The sequence below is a fragment of the Gracilinanus agilis genome, chromosome 3, assembly GCF_016433145.1.
Source record: "Gracilinanus agilis isolate LMUSP501 chromosome 3, AgileGrace, whole genome shotgun sequence".
In the NCBI taxonomy this organism is placed as follows: Eukaryota; Metazoa; Chordata; class Mammalia; order Didelphimorphia; family Didelphidae; genus Gracilinanus; species Gracilinanus agilis.
This window is the reverse complement of record NC_058132.1, coordinates 225,831,531-225,850,174: the sequence shown is the minus strand read 5'-3', so window position 1 is coordinate 225,850,174 and position 18,644 is coordinate 225,831,531. Positions and strand designations below refer to the sequence as shown.

The following is an 18,644-nucleotide window of genomic DNA, read 5'->3' as shown; positions in this document are numbered from 1 at the left end:
ATGTATAAGTAATTCTACATGACATCCCATAACTAATGCTGACGTACCTTTCCAAAAGAGATGTTCTTTGTTCTTTTTAAAAGGTTGAAAAGGTTTTTTGTGGTTTAAATGTTGTTACATATTTTACAGCATTAGGATCTATGGAATATTTTGACAACTGCAACCGTTCAATGAAGTTGGTAATTTCTTCTTTTAATTATTTTTCATTGAACAGCTGGGGAGTTACATTTCTGCGTTTCATATTTTCTGTTATATTTTAGAGACAAAACATTTTGATGAAATGTTTCGTCATAGAGACTTTGTAAGGGAAATAGGTATGACTACAATATGGTTATTGTTTAGTTTCTCTTATTTTGTAATTATTAAGTTTGATTAGTGCTTACAGTTGATACAACAGTGTATGACATTCCTTACAGCTAGTGATTGTACCTGTGCGACTGCACATCCTCTTTCTCTTGTGGATAAGTTCTGATACATGGGAACTCGCAGATTATCATCAAACACCCATATCCATTGTAGAGTGGGAAATGAATCTGGCTATATGCATTTCATCAAGTAAAATATTGATACATTGTCCTTACCTTTATAATAAAAATACTACTTTCTTAGGATAAAATTTCTATATATTAAAACTAGCTGTGTTATTTTTACATTAAACTTTTTTTAAAATTAAAGATGTATTGTTTCTGTTGTGGTGCATATCACAAATTAATACGTTTGATTTCAGATCTACAACTTACTGCTTTGTAAACTTCTCTGAGGTAAAATGAAACCATTTGGTTACTTGAAAACAAAGTAAGCTTAGGAGGTTTCCCTGTTTAAATTTGCAGTAATTCAAATGTTAGCATTAGAAAGATGAAACAATACATCTTCCATAGCCTGAACTTGGTTCAATACCACATTTTGTTGTAGCCAATTTTCTTCAGAACGGACTCAAATAGTTTTTATAGTCAAGGTTTTGGTGTAGTAATTGACATTAAGTGTAGACTTCTCTCTACACCAGTAGTTTATATGCCTAGATTTTTAAAAATTATATAACAAATAAAAATCTTATTTAGCTTTGAAAGATAACCTATTTTTCTAACTTTAGCATTAATTAAGGCTAGTTACTGAAAATAATTTAAATGTAATTGTTCTTGGGCTAAGGGTAAAACTTTATTTTAAGTCTTTGATATTAATTAAATTGACAGCACTAATCCTAGTTAACATGAACTAGGAGCATAATGTGCTAATGAGAAAGATAGGAAGAATTGTTTTATAATTATATAATTAACTTCTGTAAAATTGTGTTGGACTTTTAAAATACTTAAAATAAAGCATTCCCTTCCTCCTTCAGATCCATTCCCAACATGCAGGCGTTTGATAAAAGAACTTATATGTAGTAAAAGCAGAGTTTATCTAAATCCTAAGTTATTTGAATAGTAGTTTTTTAAATTTAAAAATACTAATGTACCAATTATAATGGTAGAAATTTAAAAGTACTGAATTTAGTAGCTTAAAAGTTTGTGGTAATTAACATGTTAACATTTTCTTATTTCTCATTTTTCTTTGCAGCAAGGAGTAAATAATGCAGAAAAATTTGACTATGTAAGTGAACAGTTCTACTTTGTATAGTTTTCAATATTCTTCCTACTGATCCTTTAATTTCATCTTATTAAAGCTTTCCTTTTTTTTTGTTTTATAGGTGATGCAGTTTTTGAATAAGATGGCTGGTAATGAATATGTTGGATTCAGTAATGCCACGTGAGTCTCAGCTATTGGTTTTGCTCAGTGTAGGGGAGTTTATGTATGAAATGAGAAAGGAAATGTTAGTCTAATTTATAATATTTTAAAATGTACCTTTATTTACTTATGTTCAGAACTTGGAACTAGGTTCTAGTTGTATCTAAAGGAAGTCCTTTACTACTTTAATAAATAAATAGAAGTAATATGTTAGTTACATAGAAGCACTTGAAGACTTTTTTTTCCTTAAATAGCTTGATATATCTATTGACTTTTTTTTTAACGTGTTAATGTTTTTAGGAAACATTTTAATCATAAAACTGGCAAAGGTAAACTTCAGGACAAATGCTATTTTCCACAGATCTCAAACTAGCGATGTGTTTACTGTGCTTTTATCCAACAAGATAGAATCCTTTGTTTCTATATGGTTAGAAACATAATATAAATATAATTGTTTTCTTGATTCTGCTTATTTTGTTTTGATTGGTTCATGTAAGTCTTTCTTGCTTCTCCATGTTGTCAGGTTCATTGTTTCTTCACAGCATAATAGTCTGTTCCATTCTTGTACCACCATTTATTTAGTCATTCCCCCAATAGATTCTGTTTCCAGGTCCTTGCTATCACAGACAGTGCTGCTATAAATATTTTGGTATACTTTAAGTCTTTCTTTTTGTCTGTGACCTACATGGGATTATAAGCCTTGGAGTAGAATGTTTGGGTTGAAAGGTCTGGCCTCTATTTGCACAATTCTAAATTGCCTTCCAGAATAGTTATACCAATTCATAGCTCTACTAACAATGAATACATTAGGTTCTATCTTTCTACAACCCCTCCAACATGGATATTTCCATCTTTTGTCATCTTTACCAATTGACTGGATGTGAAGTGATGTAGAATTACATTGATTTGCATTTCTCTTATTATTGATTTGGATCAATCTTTCATTTGGTTGTTAATAGTTTGAAATTAATCCTGAGCCTTGTTTGCTCATATCCTTTGAAATACATATGTGTAAAGGAATATCTTTTTTGTCTTATGTTTCTGTTAAAATAGACGGCTAACATTTCTTCTGTTTTTTCGTCCCTAAAGTAAACAGCCTCTTTTAAGATTTTCTAGATTTAAGCTGTTCCATCTAATTCAAGGGGTAAAATTAATAAACAAGGGCAGTTTCCATACTTCTCGATTAAAAGGTGTTTCCTAATATTATTAACTGGTCAGGAGTAGCTTAAGATCTAGAAAGGTCTTGTTAAAAGGTAATTTTGAAAAACTCTGAAATCATGTCTTCAGGTAGCTAACTAGAACAATGGTTAGAGCTCAGGTCCTGGAGCTGGAAAGAATTGATCCCAAATCCTGACTCAGATGTTTAACTAGCTGGGTAACCCAGGGCAAATCATTTAAACACTCTTTGCCTCAGTTTCCTCATTTCTAAAAAAGGGATAATACTAGCACCTATCAAGGTTTTTAGGAAAATTTAGTAATATTTATAAAGTGTATTACAAACAAAAATTAAGTATTATATAAAAACTCATGTGCTAATATGTAGCAATATAGAAATACTAACTGCAGATGCTATTGCATATGACACTCCTACAACTACCACCACCACCACCACCACCACTACCACTACCACTACTACTATTATTATAATAACATTACCTAAAGCCCTCTCATTCCTGAGTGTTATGGAACCCTCAGGTCACTTTCCTTTCTTTAAGCAAGAGAGATTCTCTCTTTGTTCATTCATGAACTAATTCAGTGTATATTTATTGATTATATACAATGTGCAAGATCTTTCTTACCTTTTTTTTCCCCACTCTGGCCTTATAGGAAAAAACTACACAATTCCTAGGGAAAGAGAAAAGTGCTGTGTACAGGATAGATCATTTTTAAGAATCACTTAAATCAAAATTCTTTGACATTTCATATTCTAGGTATTTATGTGTGTGTGAATGTGTACACCTACTAACATACTCAGTTCTGAAATTGCCCACTCTGACTTTTGTCCATAACCTTCACCTATTCAGATTTATGAGTCTGTTTTGCTCATACAGAATCTGGTTCTTTGAACCTTTTGTCTAGTCTGTCATCTCTTTTCTGGCTTCATTTCTTTAATTTCATACTTTCACCTATGGAATTATCAACCTTTTCAACAGTTGTCACCAGGTATGGCGGCAAATAGCTATAATCCCAGGCATTAAAGAAAGCCAGGGCTGGTGGAAGTTCTGAGCTATACTATAGTGGGACAACTTAGCAGGTTCTCAAACTTAAGTTCATTGTCAGTATGGTGGGCCCTCAAGGGGACCACTAAGCTGCCTAAGGAGGGTTAAAGTAACCCAGGTTGGAAATGGAACAGATTAGAACTCCTGTACCAGTTAGTAATGGTTAATGGCCAGCCTGAGAACTGCTCCTATATTTCTATCCTGGGAGAGATGGAAATATCCAATTAAAAAACTAACAACATTTACATGTAATTAGGGAAAAACATATTGTTTAAAAGAACAGCAACAAAACCCACCAATGTACTATTCAGACCCTGGCATCCCACACCTCTTTGACTTTCAGCTGTTCCTTTCCTCTAAATCTAACTATGGGCCATTCTCACCATCTTTTTGGAATTGTGAAATACTTTTGAAGGAAGTTGGTTAAGAAACTACTTGACAACATCCACTACAAATTTATACTTTAAGTAGGCCTTTATTGCTGCATGGCAATCCTTAGATTTGTGTTTTAGCAACTTCCTACCATATTCTTCACTCTAGCCATTCCATATTTACTTATACATTAATTTAGGATTTCATTAACCGGAACATTTCACTCCTCAAATAATGTGTATTTTTGGTATACTAGATTTTCAATTCACAGAATTATTTTAAGAAGATAGTTATGTTTAAGAAAAATTACTCTGGCAGCTGAAGATGATAGATTAAAGCTAGAAGATCAGTAGAGAAGGCCATTAAAGTAGTTCAGGCTTGGAAGTAATGAATGCCTCATTGGACTAAGAATAACTACAAAAATGGAAAGGGAAAGAGGTGAATTTGAGAGCTGCAGAATTTAGATCATATCAGCATAAGCTGTGATTCTCAGACATTTTAAAATTAGCAGTCAGGAAGCTGTAATTTTTCCTTTTTTAAGCAGCCTGTCTGATTCTCCAGTGAATTCCATATGGATTGACTATGGATATATCACCTCAAAATTAACACTGGGTCGTTGACAATGGATTAGTTTTTTCCATTTCTCTTAAAAAAATCGGCAATATGATACGTTTAGGAATAGCAATTCTTTAGTTTTTTTTAAGTATTCAAAGCATTTGAAATATAATTTCCCTAAAATTAGTTTTTTCAGTCTAAAGAAAAAACAGGCTGAAGTTCTAGTTTTTCTATGCCTTATGGTATTAGAAACAGATGTCAGATTTTGTCCACTTGTGGATTTATATAAGAGTAAAGCTGAGTAAATGGAATATTGCTAAGCAGAAGAAATAGCTCTGTGAAAATACAATGAAAGCAGCTCTGTAAATGTTTAAGGAAACAATTTTATCTCCATCTTTGATTGCTAGATCTTGTAAATGTGATTTGCTATTTTTGAAACATTTGTAGTGACAGATGGATTTGTGAGTCTTCATGTCTCAGAACCTGAACTATAGTTTTAATGGCATATGTAGTGTAAACATTTAATTTAGTGATTTAGTTAAATAACTAACCTGAAATTTTTTTTTATACTTAATGGCTTCTATTTTACTTATTATACCTAGATTATAAAGACTTGTTTCTAACTAAACAAATAAACCATCTTTATCCTAGAATGAGATTATTCTGTTCTCTGGAGATTACTAATTTTTATAATACATAATGTAGTTTACTTTCTGAAAACAAACCCAAAAAATGGGAGAACAACTGACTTGGGTTCAGATACTCAGAAAATCTTAGAATCTTTGAGCTGGAATGAATGGACTGGAATAAAAAGGACATTTGTTATTTAAACACTTACTGTCTGCCAAAGGCTGTGCTAATTTTCCCCTGGGCATACAAATATAAATGCAAGACAGTTTTTAGTTCTCATGGAGCTTCCATCATAATTAGTGGACATAGGGGGCAGCTGGGTAGCTCAGTGGATTGAGAGTCAGGCCTAGAGACAGGAGGTCCTAGATTCAAATCTGGCGTCAGACACTTCCCAGCTGTGTGACCCTGGGCAAGTCACTTAACCCCCATTGTCTACCCATACCACTCTTCCACCTATAAGTCAATACACAGAAGTTAAGGGTTTAAAATTTAAAAAAAAAAAATTTAAAAAAAAACTTATTAGTAGACATAACACATATAGGATGGTTTAGCTTCGGGGCAGATTTAAAGGCCCAGTGCCCTTAAGCCTGCAATTTCTTTCTTTCTTCCTTTTTTTTTTTTTTTTTGTAACCCTTACCTTCCGTCTTGGAGTCAATACTGTGTATTGGCTCCAAGGCAGAAGAGTGGTAAGGGTAGGCAATGGGGGTCAAGTGACTTGCCCAGGATCACACAGCTGGGAAGTGTCTGACGCCAGATTTGAACCTAGGACCTCCCATCTCTAGGCCTGGCTCTCAATCCACTGAGCTACCCAGCTGCCCCCAAGCCTGCAATTTCTTAAAGAAAAAAATGGCAGGCCAAATGGTAAGAACCAAACGGTCCACCACCAAAAGTTCTGTAGCTGTCAGTGGTCTTGTCCCTGACCAATATTACTATACAGAGATGATGATCCCTGAGGATGAGAATGGAGCAGGGCTCATGGTCAGCAGCCAGGTAGTAGCAACTAACACCTGGTAGGAAGTGGGTTATAGGATGACAGAGGAGAAGAGAAGATTTAGCTTTTTCTTGGTATGTGAGAATAGTGAACCCACTTCTGTCAGAATCCACATCTTGAATAGGTAACTTATTTAAGTTAACAGTCACTTGAAAGAGCCAATTACACCCTTAATGACCTGATAATGTAGCATATCCCAAGAACAAGTTTGTTAAACTCTTGCTTTCTTAGCTAGAAAGCTTTGCTCGTATACAGAAATTAGAAAATACCCTTGTCAAGAATTCCGTCTCTTTTGTGTGAGACCCAGTATAGTTTTCATTAAGTGTACTGAATTGCCATTTGGGCACAGTGGGAGAATTCTGGAAATGGCATTTTTAGTGATATAACATCCTATGAAATGTTTCATTGTCATTCTTTTGGGGGATTTTGCTTATAGGTAATTTATTTTTTAGAATGCCACAGTTTTACAGACTAAATATATTTTGTTTTACAGATTTCAGTCTGAACGAGAAAGTGGAGATCGGAATTTTGCAATAGGTTATTACTTAAAGGAAAAAAAGGTCTTTAATCTTTTTTTATTACAAATTATGGCAAATGAATATAAAGATTTTATTTCAAGCGTTTTTAAAAATTTTTTCATAGTTATCATATTCTTAATATTTAATTAAAACTATATCCAAAACTATTAAAGTTTCATATCTGTAATTCGTAATATTTCTCAATTCCTTCTCTAAATTATCCCTACTTCTCATTGATGTAATATGATTATAGTATCTCTGTACCACAAAATTCTGTAGATTAAATGGTAATACTTTTTAGTTGCTGTCCAAAACAACTTAAAGAATTTCCATTGTTGTGTTAAAGTAGCATCTGGAAAGGCAGATCAAGTGTTCTGACTTAATATATTGCATTATTAGCTTAGTTATTTTCCATCTTGGTTTGATCAAATGATTACTTAAACATCTTTATTTTGAGCTTAAAAATTTTTTTATAGCTATCACCAGTTTATAATTGATATTTTTCTTTTTCTAGTGTTTTCCTGAAGGCACAGACATGGTTGGTATATTAGACTTCTACTTCCAGGTAATTTGCTGATTTCACTATACAAAATGTGTATGTCATTGTACTATAAGTTATAGGATGTTCTTATATTTGAAAAGTTGCCTAAAGAACCTAATGTTGTTTCCCATAAAATGTGTTTCTTAATAAACACTCTTGCCAAATAGCAAAAGGATTTGCATGCAGCCTTTTATTACATTTCAGAATCGAATAAGCATTTAAAAGTTATAAATCTAAGGAAAAATAATTTTTTTGTTAAGGCATTGCTCCTTTCAAGTAAATTAGTACTTTGAACTATAATTTCATTGGCATAGGAATTTCAACACACATCATCATCAGCTTTGTAATTTATGTTGTCCAGGGCCAAAAAAATTCATCACCTGAAGGCCAATGTTGTTGTTATAAATTTCAAACCTTATCATAAAGCTTTGGAGTGTTAGGACTTTTGTGGAAGAGTCAGAGCACTTAATATTGTCAAAATACTTTGCCAGTAACTAGGGTCTCCAGATTGTAAACAAAGGCCAGGCATGAGATGGTGCACTCTTGGGGAAGTTGAGACTGGAGGATTGCTTTGAGCTCTGGAATTATTGATGGCAGTGGGGCTAAAGCCAACTGAATGTCCACACCAAAGGTGGCCTACCCCCCAAGGGAGTAGAGAGCTGTAGGCTACTCATAAAAGGGTGAAGTAGTCCATGTTAGAAACAGTGTAAGTCAAGGATGGGTAGGTGAGGCATGGATTCAGGTACTGAGCTTGGACTCCAGAAGATTTTGATTTCTGATTTCTTGCCTCTGATACTTATTAGTTATGTTGATTTTGAATAAGTCCCTTGATTTCCTCATCCATAGAATGATGATAAGAATAGCACCTACCTCTAAGGATTGTTGTGATTTAGCATAAAGGACTTTGCAAACCTTTAAGTGCTATATAAATGCTAGCTGTTGTTATCATTATCCTATTGCCATTATTATTCCATATTGATCAACATTGGAGTCAGGCCTGTGAGTGGTCCCTCTATTTCTAGCCTGGGGGCTGGAAATTTCTCCCTTCTCCCCAAAAAGAGTAAGCTAGGAGTACCTGGCTTGTGGGTCTTTGTTTACATTTGGCTATTATTTTTAAAAGACACCTGCCCAACTATTTAAAAACACATCTCTTTTGTTTCTAGGATTATAGGATCATAGATTTAGAGCTTAAAAGGATAGTAGAGAACAGGGAGGGGACTTTTAAGATTTTTGTTAGAAGACTGACTGCTTCTATTTGCTATTTAAATAGTCATTTTTATAATTATTTCTTTGAACTTTGATGATGAATTTTCCATTGTATTACATAATGTAGGGTACTTATTGTAAAATAATCTGATGTTTTGGTGAACTCACAGTGCAGATTCATCTTGAATTTTTCATCTAGTAAATAATTTTACAGAAAAGCGAACTCCACACAACTTCATGAACCGTGGTGTAGTCATGCTCCATTTCCATTGCATTTGTGTAGTATTTTGACTTCTGAGATCACTTCATTTAACATCTTAGCTTCTCTTCATAAAGTAAGTGAAGCTAGATTACCTTGGTGGAAGTTCAAAGATGATAAAATTACAACTAAAATATTTTAACATGATTGGAAAACCAGGGCTAGGATACAAGTCTTGTCTCCTAAGACAATTCTTTTCCTGTAAGACTACTTCTACTATCTGATGTGCACATCTATATACATTCTTGTATATTTAAAAATGCTGATTAAATAATATATCATTTAGTTAACATTTAGTAAAACCTGATTAAGTAGAAACTACTTACCAGGATCCTCATCAGTAGGATTGCCCATTGTGTCTTCCTTATACCTCTAATCTTCTTTACTAGACCATAGGAATTTTTTCTAGGCCTAAGGAAGTTTAATCTTGAAACATAACTAACTTTCCACTGCTTTTAGTCTGAATATTTAATTAGAACATGTGGCCAAGTGATATCTAACATACTTTATATAGCCTAAAAATTAATGAAGTTCAAGGTTTCATTTGTGTACAAAATGAAATCTGTAAAGGAAGAATGAATTTCAAATTATGATATAACCAACACTTAAATAATTCATAATCTTCTTTGTACATTATATTTTAAGCTTCATAGCAATCCCATAAAAAATAATATTTGTTACCATTTGATAGTTATATTCAACTGAGGCTTGCATACATTAAATGGTTTGCCTATAAAGTTGGAGGCTATCATGTATCACTTATTAGCATAAACCTCCATATAGTGAATCAGCCAGAAAAGTATTAAATGTTTGAAAACAAGGTGTTTTAGAGGGGAGGTGTTGCCACAAATAAGGCACAAATAGAAACTAATTTATTTGCCATACTATGAAAGTAGACTATTCTGCTTAACATCATTCATGAAGATGATTTTCTTTTCAGTCCTATAGACTTTGTTAAAAGGAGACTCTTCTATGAGAGGATTTATGGAAGAAAAATTAAATGGAGAAGAAAGGGACTGTAGTTTTCAAAGTATTCCAATGCACTGTTGTTTAGCTGAGGTAATTGAGGCCCAAGAGGTTGTAACTTATCCAAGATGCCTACCAAAGGGGGCCACATGATGGGGGTAGCAGTTTTTTAATGTGTAAACATATGCTTGATTAGCTGATATTTGATTTCAGGCTGCCTTTAAATTATAGTGTACTGTACTGCCCCAAAATATTCGAGAATCTTCAGATAAAGGAAACAATTTGCCTTTTGAAGACCCTTAGTTAGTTTTCTTGAACTTAAAATATTTTTGTAATTTTTTTTAAACTTTTACCTTCTGTCTTGGAATCATTATTATGTTTTGGCTCCAAGGCAGTAGAGTAGTAAGGACTAGGCAATTGGGGGGGGGGTCAAGTGACTTGCCCAGGGTCACACAGCTGGGAAGTGTCTGAGGTCATATTTGAACCCAGGTCCTCCTGTCTCTAGGCCTGGCTCTCAATCCACTGAGCTATCCAGCTGCCCCCTATTTTTGTAATTTAAAAAATGTTTTGAAATGTGCACACTGCCCCCCACCCCCACCCTAGCCTACCCAAAGTCTTTTAAGTTGCTGATTTAATTAATTTGGGATTGCCAGCAGATGCCACAATTTGTTTAGCCATTCCCCAATCGGAGGGCATCCCCTCATTTTCCAATTTTTTTGCCACCACAAAGAGTGAGGCTATAAATATTTTTGTACAAGTCTTTTTCCTTATTATCTCTTTGGGGTATAAACCCGGCAGTGGTATGGCTGGGTCAAAGGGCAGGCAGTCTTTTAAAGCCCTTTGGGCATAGTTCCAAATTGCCCCAGAATGGTTGGATCAATTCACAACTCCACCACCAATGGTTCTTGGGTAAATTTTTAAGTAAAAACTGGTTTAAAAACAAAGAGTTTTGGGGGCAGCTGGGTAGCTCAGTGGAATGAGAGTCAGGCCTAGAGACGGGAGGTCCTAGGTTCAAATCTGGCCTCAGACACTTCCCAGCTGTGTGACCCAGGGCAAGTCACTTGATCCCCATTGTCTACCCTTACCACTCTTCTGCCTTGGAGCCAATACACAGTATTGACTAAAAGATGGAAGTTAAGGGTTTAAAAAAAAGTTTTAGGTCTGCATCTTTTTTTTTTTTAACGAAAAAAAAATTCTNGATGTGTATAAGAGACAGGTCCTAGGTTCAAATCTGGCCTCAGACACTTCCCAGCTGTGTGACCCAGGGCAAGTCACTTGATCCCCATTGTCTACCCTTACCACTCTTCTGCCTTGGAGCCAATACACAGTATTGACTAAAAGATGGAAGTTAAGGGTTTAAAAAAAAGTTTTAGGTCTGCATCTTTTTTTTTTTTAACGAAAAAAAAATTCTATTCAGTAATATTTTTATTTAAGCACACCCTAGCATCCAACGTATCCCAAAATTCTTATAGTTTGTTTGTTCTGCTTCCTTATGCTTCATGTTCTTTTACCTATTCCTTACTTCCTCCTTCCTAAGCACTTGAAGATTTTTCGCCTGAAGTTTAGAGATTCAATAAATAAATCAATAAGCATTTAGTTAAGTATATATTAAATATACCAAGTATTATATGGTAGGCATTGTGAATACAAAGACAGAGGGAAGTTTGGAAGAGGTGTATGATTGTAGAAGAAAATATGTTTGAAATCATTGAGACATCCAATTTGAAATTTCCAATAGTTGGACATTTTTCTTGTGAATTTTGAGATTGTGTTGGACTTTTTTCTTTCATCATCTGGATAACAAGCCATTCCTTACCGAGATTGTCTATACTGAGCTGGTGCTAGTTCATCTGCAGCTTGAACTAGAATAATTGCAACATCCTTATGAGACACAGAGTTCTCTAGGGTTACCTGTGTCTTTTCTGTAATCTCAGTTAATGAACTGGATATTCAGCAGGGAGCCCAAGGCCCAATATGTAGATCTGGGAGACATCTGCGTAGGGATAATAACTAAACCTTGCAGGGTGTGATTAAGTCACTGAGAATGTAAAAAGAGAAAAGGAGGGCATCCAGGACAGAGCCCACAGTTAGGGGGTGAGTATATATGATGTTTCAGCAAAGGAAACCGAGGACAGGTCAAAGAGGTCAGACAGGTAGAGAGGGTTAAATACTATTTTAGTCCATGCCATTTTCAAATATGCCTCAAATATCTTGGCACATCTGTCTCAGAGAAAGGTTCCTAGTATATGAAACCTGTGGGTATCAAATAGACATAGTCATCATCTAATTTAACTTTTTTATTCTAGTGTGTTTCCTTAACTTTAAAAATAAAATATGCTTCATTTCCCCTATTGTTGAAATAAAAGTATGTCCTTTACTTTGAGTATTCCTGTTTAAGCAATATAAAATGGTTTCTGGTTCTTGAATGAATGAATGAATGAAAAGACAGTTTGTTAAATGCTTACTATGTGTCAACCATGGGGTATACATGTACAAAATAGGAGACTCCTTACTCTCAAGGAACCTGGATTCTAAAGGGGGAGCAACACATTGGAAAGGAGTGGCCAGGGAGGTATATTTAGTTTGCAAAGTTATTGGGATGATGAATAGAGCCATAGAGGAGTATATTTATAAATTCCTTCCAATAACAATGGCAGTATTGATGTGATTATGATTCTAGAACTATTAAGTGGAGGTGGGGAATGGGAACAGAACTGTATGTGTCCAGTAGTGGTGTAGCTGGTAAGAGGTCCATGGCACAAGTATGCCAGGCTGCTTGGATATAGGGGGCCCCAAGAAGCATTCAGTAATCAGGAAAGAGAGACTTGGAGTAAGTTCTTTGAAGGGGGTTTGTTGGGGAGAAGAATAGGGTATGGATCTATAATGTAATTGGTCTAGGGCAGTGATGGCAAACCTATGGCATGGGTGCCAAAGGTGGCACACAGAGCCCCCCTCTCTGTGGGTATGTGGTCTGCACCCCTCCACCCCCAAGTTCATTACTAGAAAGGCAGAGGGACTCTGGTAGAGCTGCTTCCTTCCCCCTCACCACCACACCTGAAAACATTTTTTAATTTCACCCTACCCCTCTGCCCAGCAGCCCTATGGGAGCACTTTCTCCCTCCCCTATGTGGGTTAATGGGGTGCTGCATGCCTGGCACTCAGTGGGTGGGGAGGGCATGGCCCTTGGTCTGGGGGCAGGGCCTGGCACTTTGTCTCTAAAAGGTTCACCATCATTGGTCTAGGGCAGTGATTCCCAAAGTGGGTGCTACCGCCCCCTGGTGGATGCTGCAGTGATCCAGGGAGTGGTGATGGCCACAGGTGCATTTATCTTTCCTATTAATTGCTATTAAAATTTTTTAAGAATTAATTTCCAGGGGGCCAAGTAATACTTTTTCTGGAAAGGGGGCGGTAGGCCAAAAAAGTTTGGGAATCACTGTTCTAGGGGAACCATCACTCTACCCCTGCAGGGCCCCCCCCCCCCCCACCCCTGTAAAGAAATTCCCTTTACCAAGGAGGGCACCAGTATGTGTCTGAAATGAAACAAGATTTGAATGGGGCCTTCCTATCCATCATGGAGCTTCACTCATGTGACTCATTTATATTGTAAATTGGGGGGCCTAGGTCTGCTGCTAGGGTGATGAGCCATTTCAATTATCAGATTTTTTTTTCTTTTTAATAAAGATATAAAGTTGTCATATGTCCATAAAATTAAAATTCAGGTAGCCTAACCTGGGGGTTAACTTTAAGTTATTTTATAAGAGATTAGGATACACATTTTCAGAATTCTTATTTTTTATTCTTTTAGTTGTGTTCCATTGAAGTAACTTGTGAATCAGCCAGTGTGATGGCTGCCACGTTAGCTAATGGTGGTTTCTGTCCAATTACTGGTGAAAGAATACTAAGCCCTGAAGCAGTTCGAAATACACTAAGTTTGATGCATTCTTGTGGCATGTATGACTTCTCGGGTCAATTTGCTTTCCATGTAAGTAATTATTACATGCTAATTTTCTCTAGCAAGAAACTAGTCTGGACTGGTTTTAAAAGATATGTTCTGAGCACAGTTGTACTTTGCATTTACACTGTATAATGATTTGAAAGAATCTTATTATCAGGGTTAATTTATTACTAAATTGGTAAATAACACAGCTAAGCATTATCCTTAGTGCTCTTAAAAACTATGGCTAGTTTAATAGAATTACTTCATGTCCTTTCGTATTTTCAAGGTCAGTAGAAACATATTTATAGCTGTTAATGTTTAGCACTGGGGTGATCACTAATGCTTCAAGAATTCCCAAAGTTTAAAAATAAATAATCTTTAATTGATTTGGTAAATTCTTAGAATACATGGTTTTAAAGTTAGAGCTATTTTTAATTAGACTAGGTAAGGTAAAAGCATGAGAAGACCAATTTCTCTAATAGCCTGATAAAATATTTCTTTCAGATCTTTCATATATTTTCCACTATGACTTTATTTTTTTTATTTTTTATTTTTTTAAACCCTTAACTTATGTGTATTGGCTCCTAGGTGGAAGAGTGGTAAGGGTGGGCAATGGGTGTCAAGTGACTTGCCCAGGGTCACACAGCTAGGAAGTGTCTGAGGCCGGATTTGAACCTAGGACCTCCCGTCTCTAGACCTGGCTCTCAATCCACTGAGCTACCCAGCTGCCCCCTCCACTATGACTTAAAAAAAATCCTCTGTATCCCAAGCCTTAGCTTTTATTTTAGCTTTAAAATTTTTTTACCTGGTCATTTATTCGGTACCCACTTAATTGCTTCAAAATCCAGAACTGTAAGATTGGCATGGTATTAGGACATCCCTCCTTGTTCCTATTTTTGTATCCCATGTAAAATTAATCTTTAAGAAGCTAATGCATTTGAGTTCCATCATCATACATTTCCAAGTCATAGGTAAGTAGATAGCACAATGGATTGAGTGCTAGACATAAAGATAGGAAGATATGACTTCTGTTTCTGCCAAAAAGTTTAGTAGCTTTGCAAACCTTAAAGTGTTATATACATTTTAGCTTTTGTTACCATTTATCATCATAACTTGAATGCCATTTTTCTTTAATTTTGCAGGTTGGCCTTCCTGCAAAATCTGGAGTTGCTGGAGGCATTCTTTTAGTTGTTCCTAATGTTATGGGAATGATGTGTTGGTCTCCTCCATTGGATAAAATGGGCAACAGTGTTAAGGGAATTCACTTCTGTCATGTAAGTAGATTTTCTTATTAAGAATAATAACCATTTAATCGTTACTCCAAGAAATAATATTAGGTCAATGTTGTTAGAAACTAATGTCCTTGTTGCCTATGTGTAACTGAGGGTTGATACCCATGGTTAGTAGGAAGATGAGAGAATATCTAGCTGCCCTGGATGAGTTTGATTTACTGAAATCATGAGCCATATCTTAGGGCATTAAAGAACCAACAAATGTGATTCCTGAGGCATTATCAGTGATCTTTGAAAGCTCATAGAAAACAGGAGAGGTGTATACCAAAATTGGAGAAGGGAACATTGTCCCAATTTCCAGAAAAGGTAAGATAATGGAGTTTGCAAGCTAGAGTCCAGTGCACTGGATTTTGATTTCTGATACCCCCACACACACCCCAACCCCCCCGCCAATCTAGAACATTAAAGGGAATATTTTTATAATAGTAATTTCTAGAAGAGGAGACAGTGATGCCTAAAAAGCAATGTAGCTTCATCAAGGAAAGCTTTCCAGGGAAGTATACTGTAGATATAATTTTTCTAGTTTTTATCCAAACATTTGATAAAGCCTAGTGATATTTTTGTGGGAGAGATGTAGGCAGGTTTTATTAACCTTTTTCTGTCATAAACCCTTTTGACATTTCTAATGAAACCATGGAACCCTGCTCAGGATGTTTATAAATGTCTAGAATAAAATATATAAAATTACAAAGGAAACCAGTTATATTAAAATACAAATATTCACATTAAAAAAGTTCATAGATCCCAGGTTAGTATAATACTGTATATTTAGGTGCATTTAGAACTGGTCGAATGGCTAGACACAAGGAATAATAGTTATTAGTGGTATTATATTAATTTGGAAGGACATCTCCAGTATCCTAGGAATCCCTGCTTGGCTATATGATATTTTAATAGCTGATTTCAATTAAGGGTAAGATGGCATATTTTTTTCCTAATGTGCAGAAGTTACAAACCTGGATGGAATGGCTAATACAATGGATGAGTTAGGATTCAGAAAGCTCTTGATAGATTAGAGCTTTGAGCTGAATGCATAATGAAATTTAGACTGATTTTATACTTCGTTTAATAAAAATAACTTCTTACATGCAAATTTGGCTGGAAATGATGCTAGAAATGGGGAGTTGGAGACTTAAAATGCAATATGAATCAACACTGTGATAAAGCAGCCAAGAAAACTAATTTAACTGTGCATTAAGAGACCTAGTGTCAAGGACTAGGGATGCTTTGGCTTCTACCATATTCTGCCTTGTTCAGAACCTGTTCTAGAGGATTATGTTAACTTTGGGAAATCACATTTTAGGAAGACATCTGTCAGTAAAGGTAGAAAGTTTATAGAATAAAATACTCAAGGAGGACATCAGAGTCATGCCGTTAGAGGCTATGTCTCAGCTGAAGAAATGAAGAGACTTAGAAATTGGAGGAAACGATTGTTCTCCGAGTGTTGAAAGACATATTTTATGGAAAAGGGATAAAATTTGTTCTAACTGATCCCAGAGGGCATAACCAGGAATATTGAAGGAAAGTTACAAAGTGTTAAAACATAAACTGACTATGTTTCCAAAAATATGTTTTGGCTGTGTATTGGGAATATTCACCAGGAATTATTAATAATTAGTAAGCTAATTTCTTATAGCATCTCTTTTCATTTGCAGGATCTTGTTTCCTTGTGTAATTTCCATAACTATGATAATTTGAGGCACTTTGCAAAAAAACTCGATCCTCGAAGAGAAGGTGGTGATCAAAGGGTAAGCTAAAAACTATTTTATACTATACCATAGTCTGTTTTTATAGTAAATGAATAAGGTGTAGCTCTCATTAGCATGTCAGTATGTAATACAGCTTTTTAGTTGAGGTTTTATAAACTATAAATGAGTCCAAATAAATTATTTGAAGCATTTGTGGAAATTATCTTGAATTCACATATGTGCACAGTATTTCCCTTGTGTTTTTAAAAACTAGAGCTACTTAATCTAATAATAAGTTTTTTGTCATCTGCACTACTGAATAAGAGATGTGGAATGAATTTTTTATAGAAACATATAGACACTGGTAGTGCTACAAAAAAAGTCTTGTTTTTAAAGTTTGTTAGTTTAAAAGGAAAGTTCTGCTTTGAAGTGAACTTTTTGTCTTGGACTAGAATGTTGGTGGATATGTTAGAAAAGAAAGATCTATAGGGTTAGTGGTAGAATTTACCTAGTTGAGAAAGAAAGCTTTTTAGATCATGGTAAGTTAAATATTTTTCATTAAAAATAGTTTATGTATGCATTTTTAATGTGAAATACTCTCAATTGGAAGTTGTGTTTTTATTTGTATCAATGGGCTATATTTCAAGTATGGTAGTATTTATCATCCCCTTGTTTTGAGACTACAGTAATAGGCAAATTTTAGCATAAGTATACTTATAAAAAATATTGGGTTGGTTATTGGACTCATGTGTTGAAAGTTTTGTATCAGCTCTTTTGCTTTTCATTTATAAATGAGTATAGAAATTTGTAGATTGTAGAAATTTGAAAGTTTTTATGACTAGAAAAAGATCTGATAAATGTTATATGACATACGATCTTGCTATTCTCTCTTGGAATAATAATGATAATAGCTAACATTTATATGGTGCTATAAGGTTTGCAGAGCACTTTACATAAATTACATCATCTGTTACTCTCTTTTGAATATTTTACAAGGTATATGAGTAATGCAAGACAAGATAGAACCTTCCATAAGAGGTATCCTAAATTATATGAAATAAAAGCTCAGGTGGTGGTGGTAGTGGGTGAATACTAATGGATTCTAATAACATTCATTGAAAAATACCATTTTGTAGCTTGGACCTTTCTTCACTCAAGTGCACTAATAAAATTATGTATGTTGCTTGAACAACTAGCATGCCTTTGGACCCTTGGATTATGAAAGTCTCCAACAAGAACTTGCTCTAAAAGATACAGTATGGAAAAAAGTGTCACCTGAGGCAAATGAGGACATCTCCACAACTGTAGTGTATAGAATGGAAAGTCTGGGAGAGAAAAGCTAAAGGAAATGGGATCTAGTGTCAGATTTTTTTTTTATTGAAGCTCACAAATGTCTTTCGTTTTATGCATATTCTCAACATCGATTTGAATTTTGTTTGTTTCTCAACTTTTGGGGCAGGCCATAGACATTTTCCCCCTTCTCATCCTTGTGTAAAATTTTCAAATCAAAAAACTGGATTTGTTGGTTTTAAAGACTGCAAAAAATAGGCATTAAAGCAAATTTACTTTATTTTAAAAGGAAACTATAAAAAGGAACCATGTCGCTTGTTTAAAATTTTCCTGTAAAATGTTATTTTGCAATAATTAGTATTATATACCTCAGATAACATATTTTCACATTGGAAAAATAGGAGCTCTTGACTTTAAATCTCTTTATTATTATCTCTTAAAGTCATTTTTCAGTTCTA

The 18,644-nt window shown here is 34.8% G+C and overlaps 1 protein-coding gene across 2 annotated transcripts in view; it reads left to right on the top strand.

Moving 5' to 3' along the window:
• GLS (glutaminase) overlaps positions 1 to 18,644 on the top strand; it is a 94,728-nt gene that overhangs the window by 41,194 nt on the left and 34,890 nt on the right. Inside the window, exons 8-15 of one of the 2 annotated variants that reach the window (XM_044669692.1) lie at positions 1,555 to 1,587; positions 1,685 to 1,743; positions 6,983 to 7,049; positions 7,522 to 7,572; positions 13,785 to 13,961; positions 15,059 to 15,190; positions 16,864 to 16,956; positions 18,093 to 18,239. In XM_044669692.1, coding sequence (XP_044525627.1) covers positions 1,555 to 1,587; positions 1,685 to 1,743; positions 6,983 to 7,049; positions 7,522 to 7,572; positions 13,785 to 13,961; positions 15,059 to 15,190; positions 16,864 to 16,956; positions 18,093 to 18,239 — 759 coding nt within the window. Of the gene's footprint in view, positions 1 to 1,554; positions 1,588 to 1,684; positions 1,744 to 6,982; positions 7,050 to 7,521; positions 7,573 to 13,784; positions 13,962 to 15,058; positions 15,191 to 16,863; positions 16,957 to 18,092; positions 18,240 to 18,644 lie in introns of those variants that run through there. The other variant, XM_044669691.1, reaches the window with a different exon arrangement.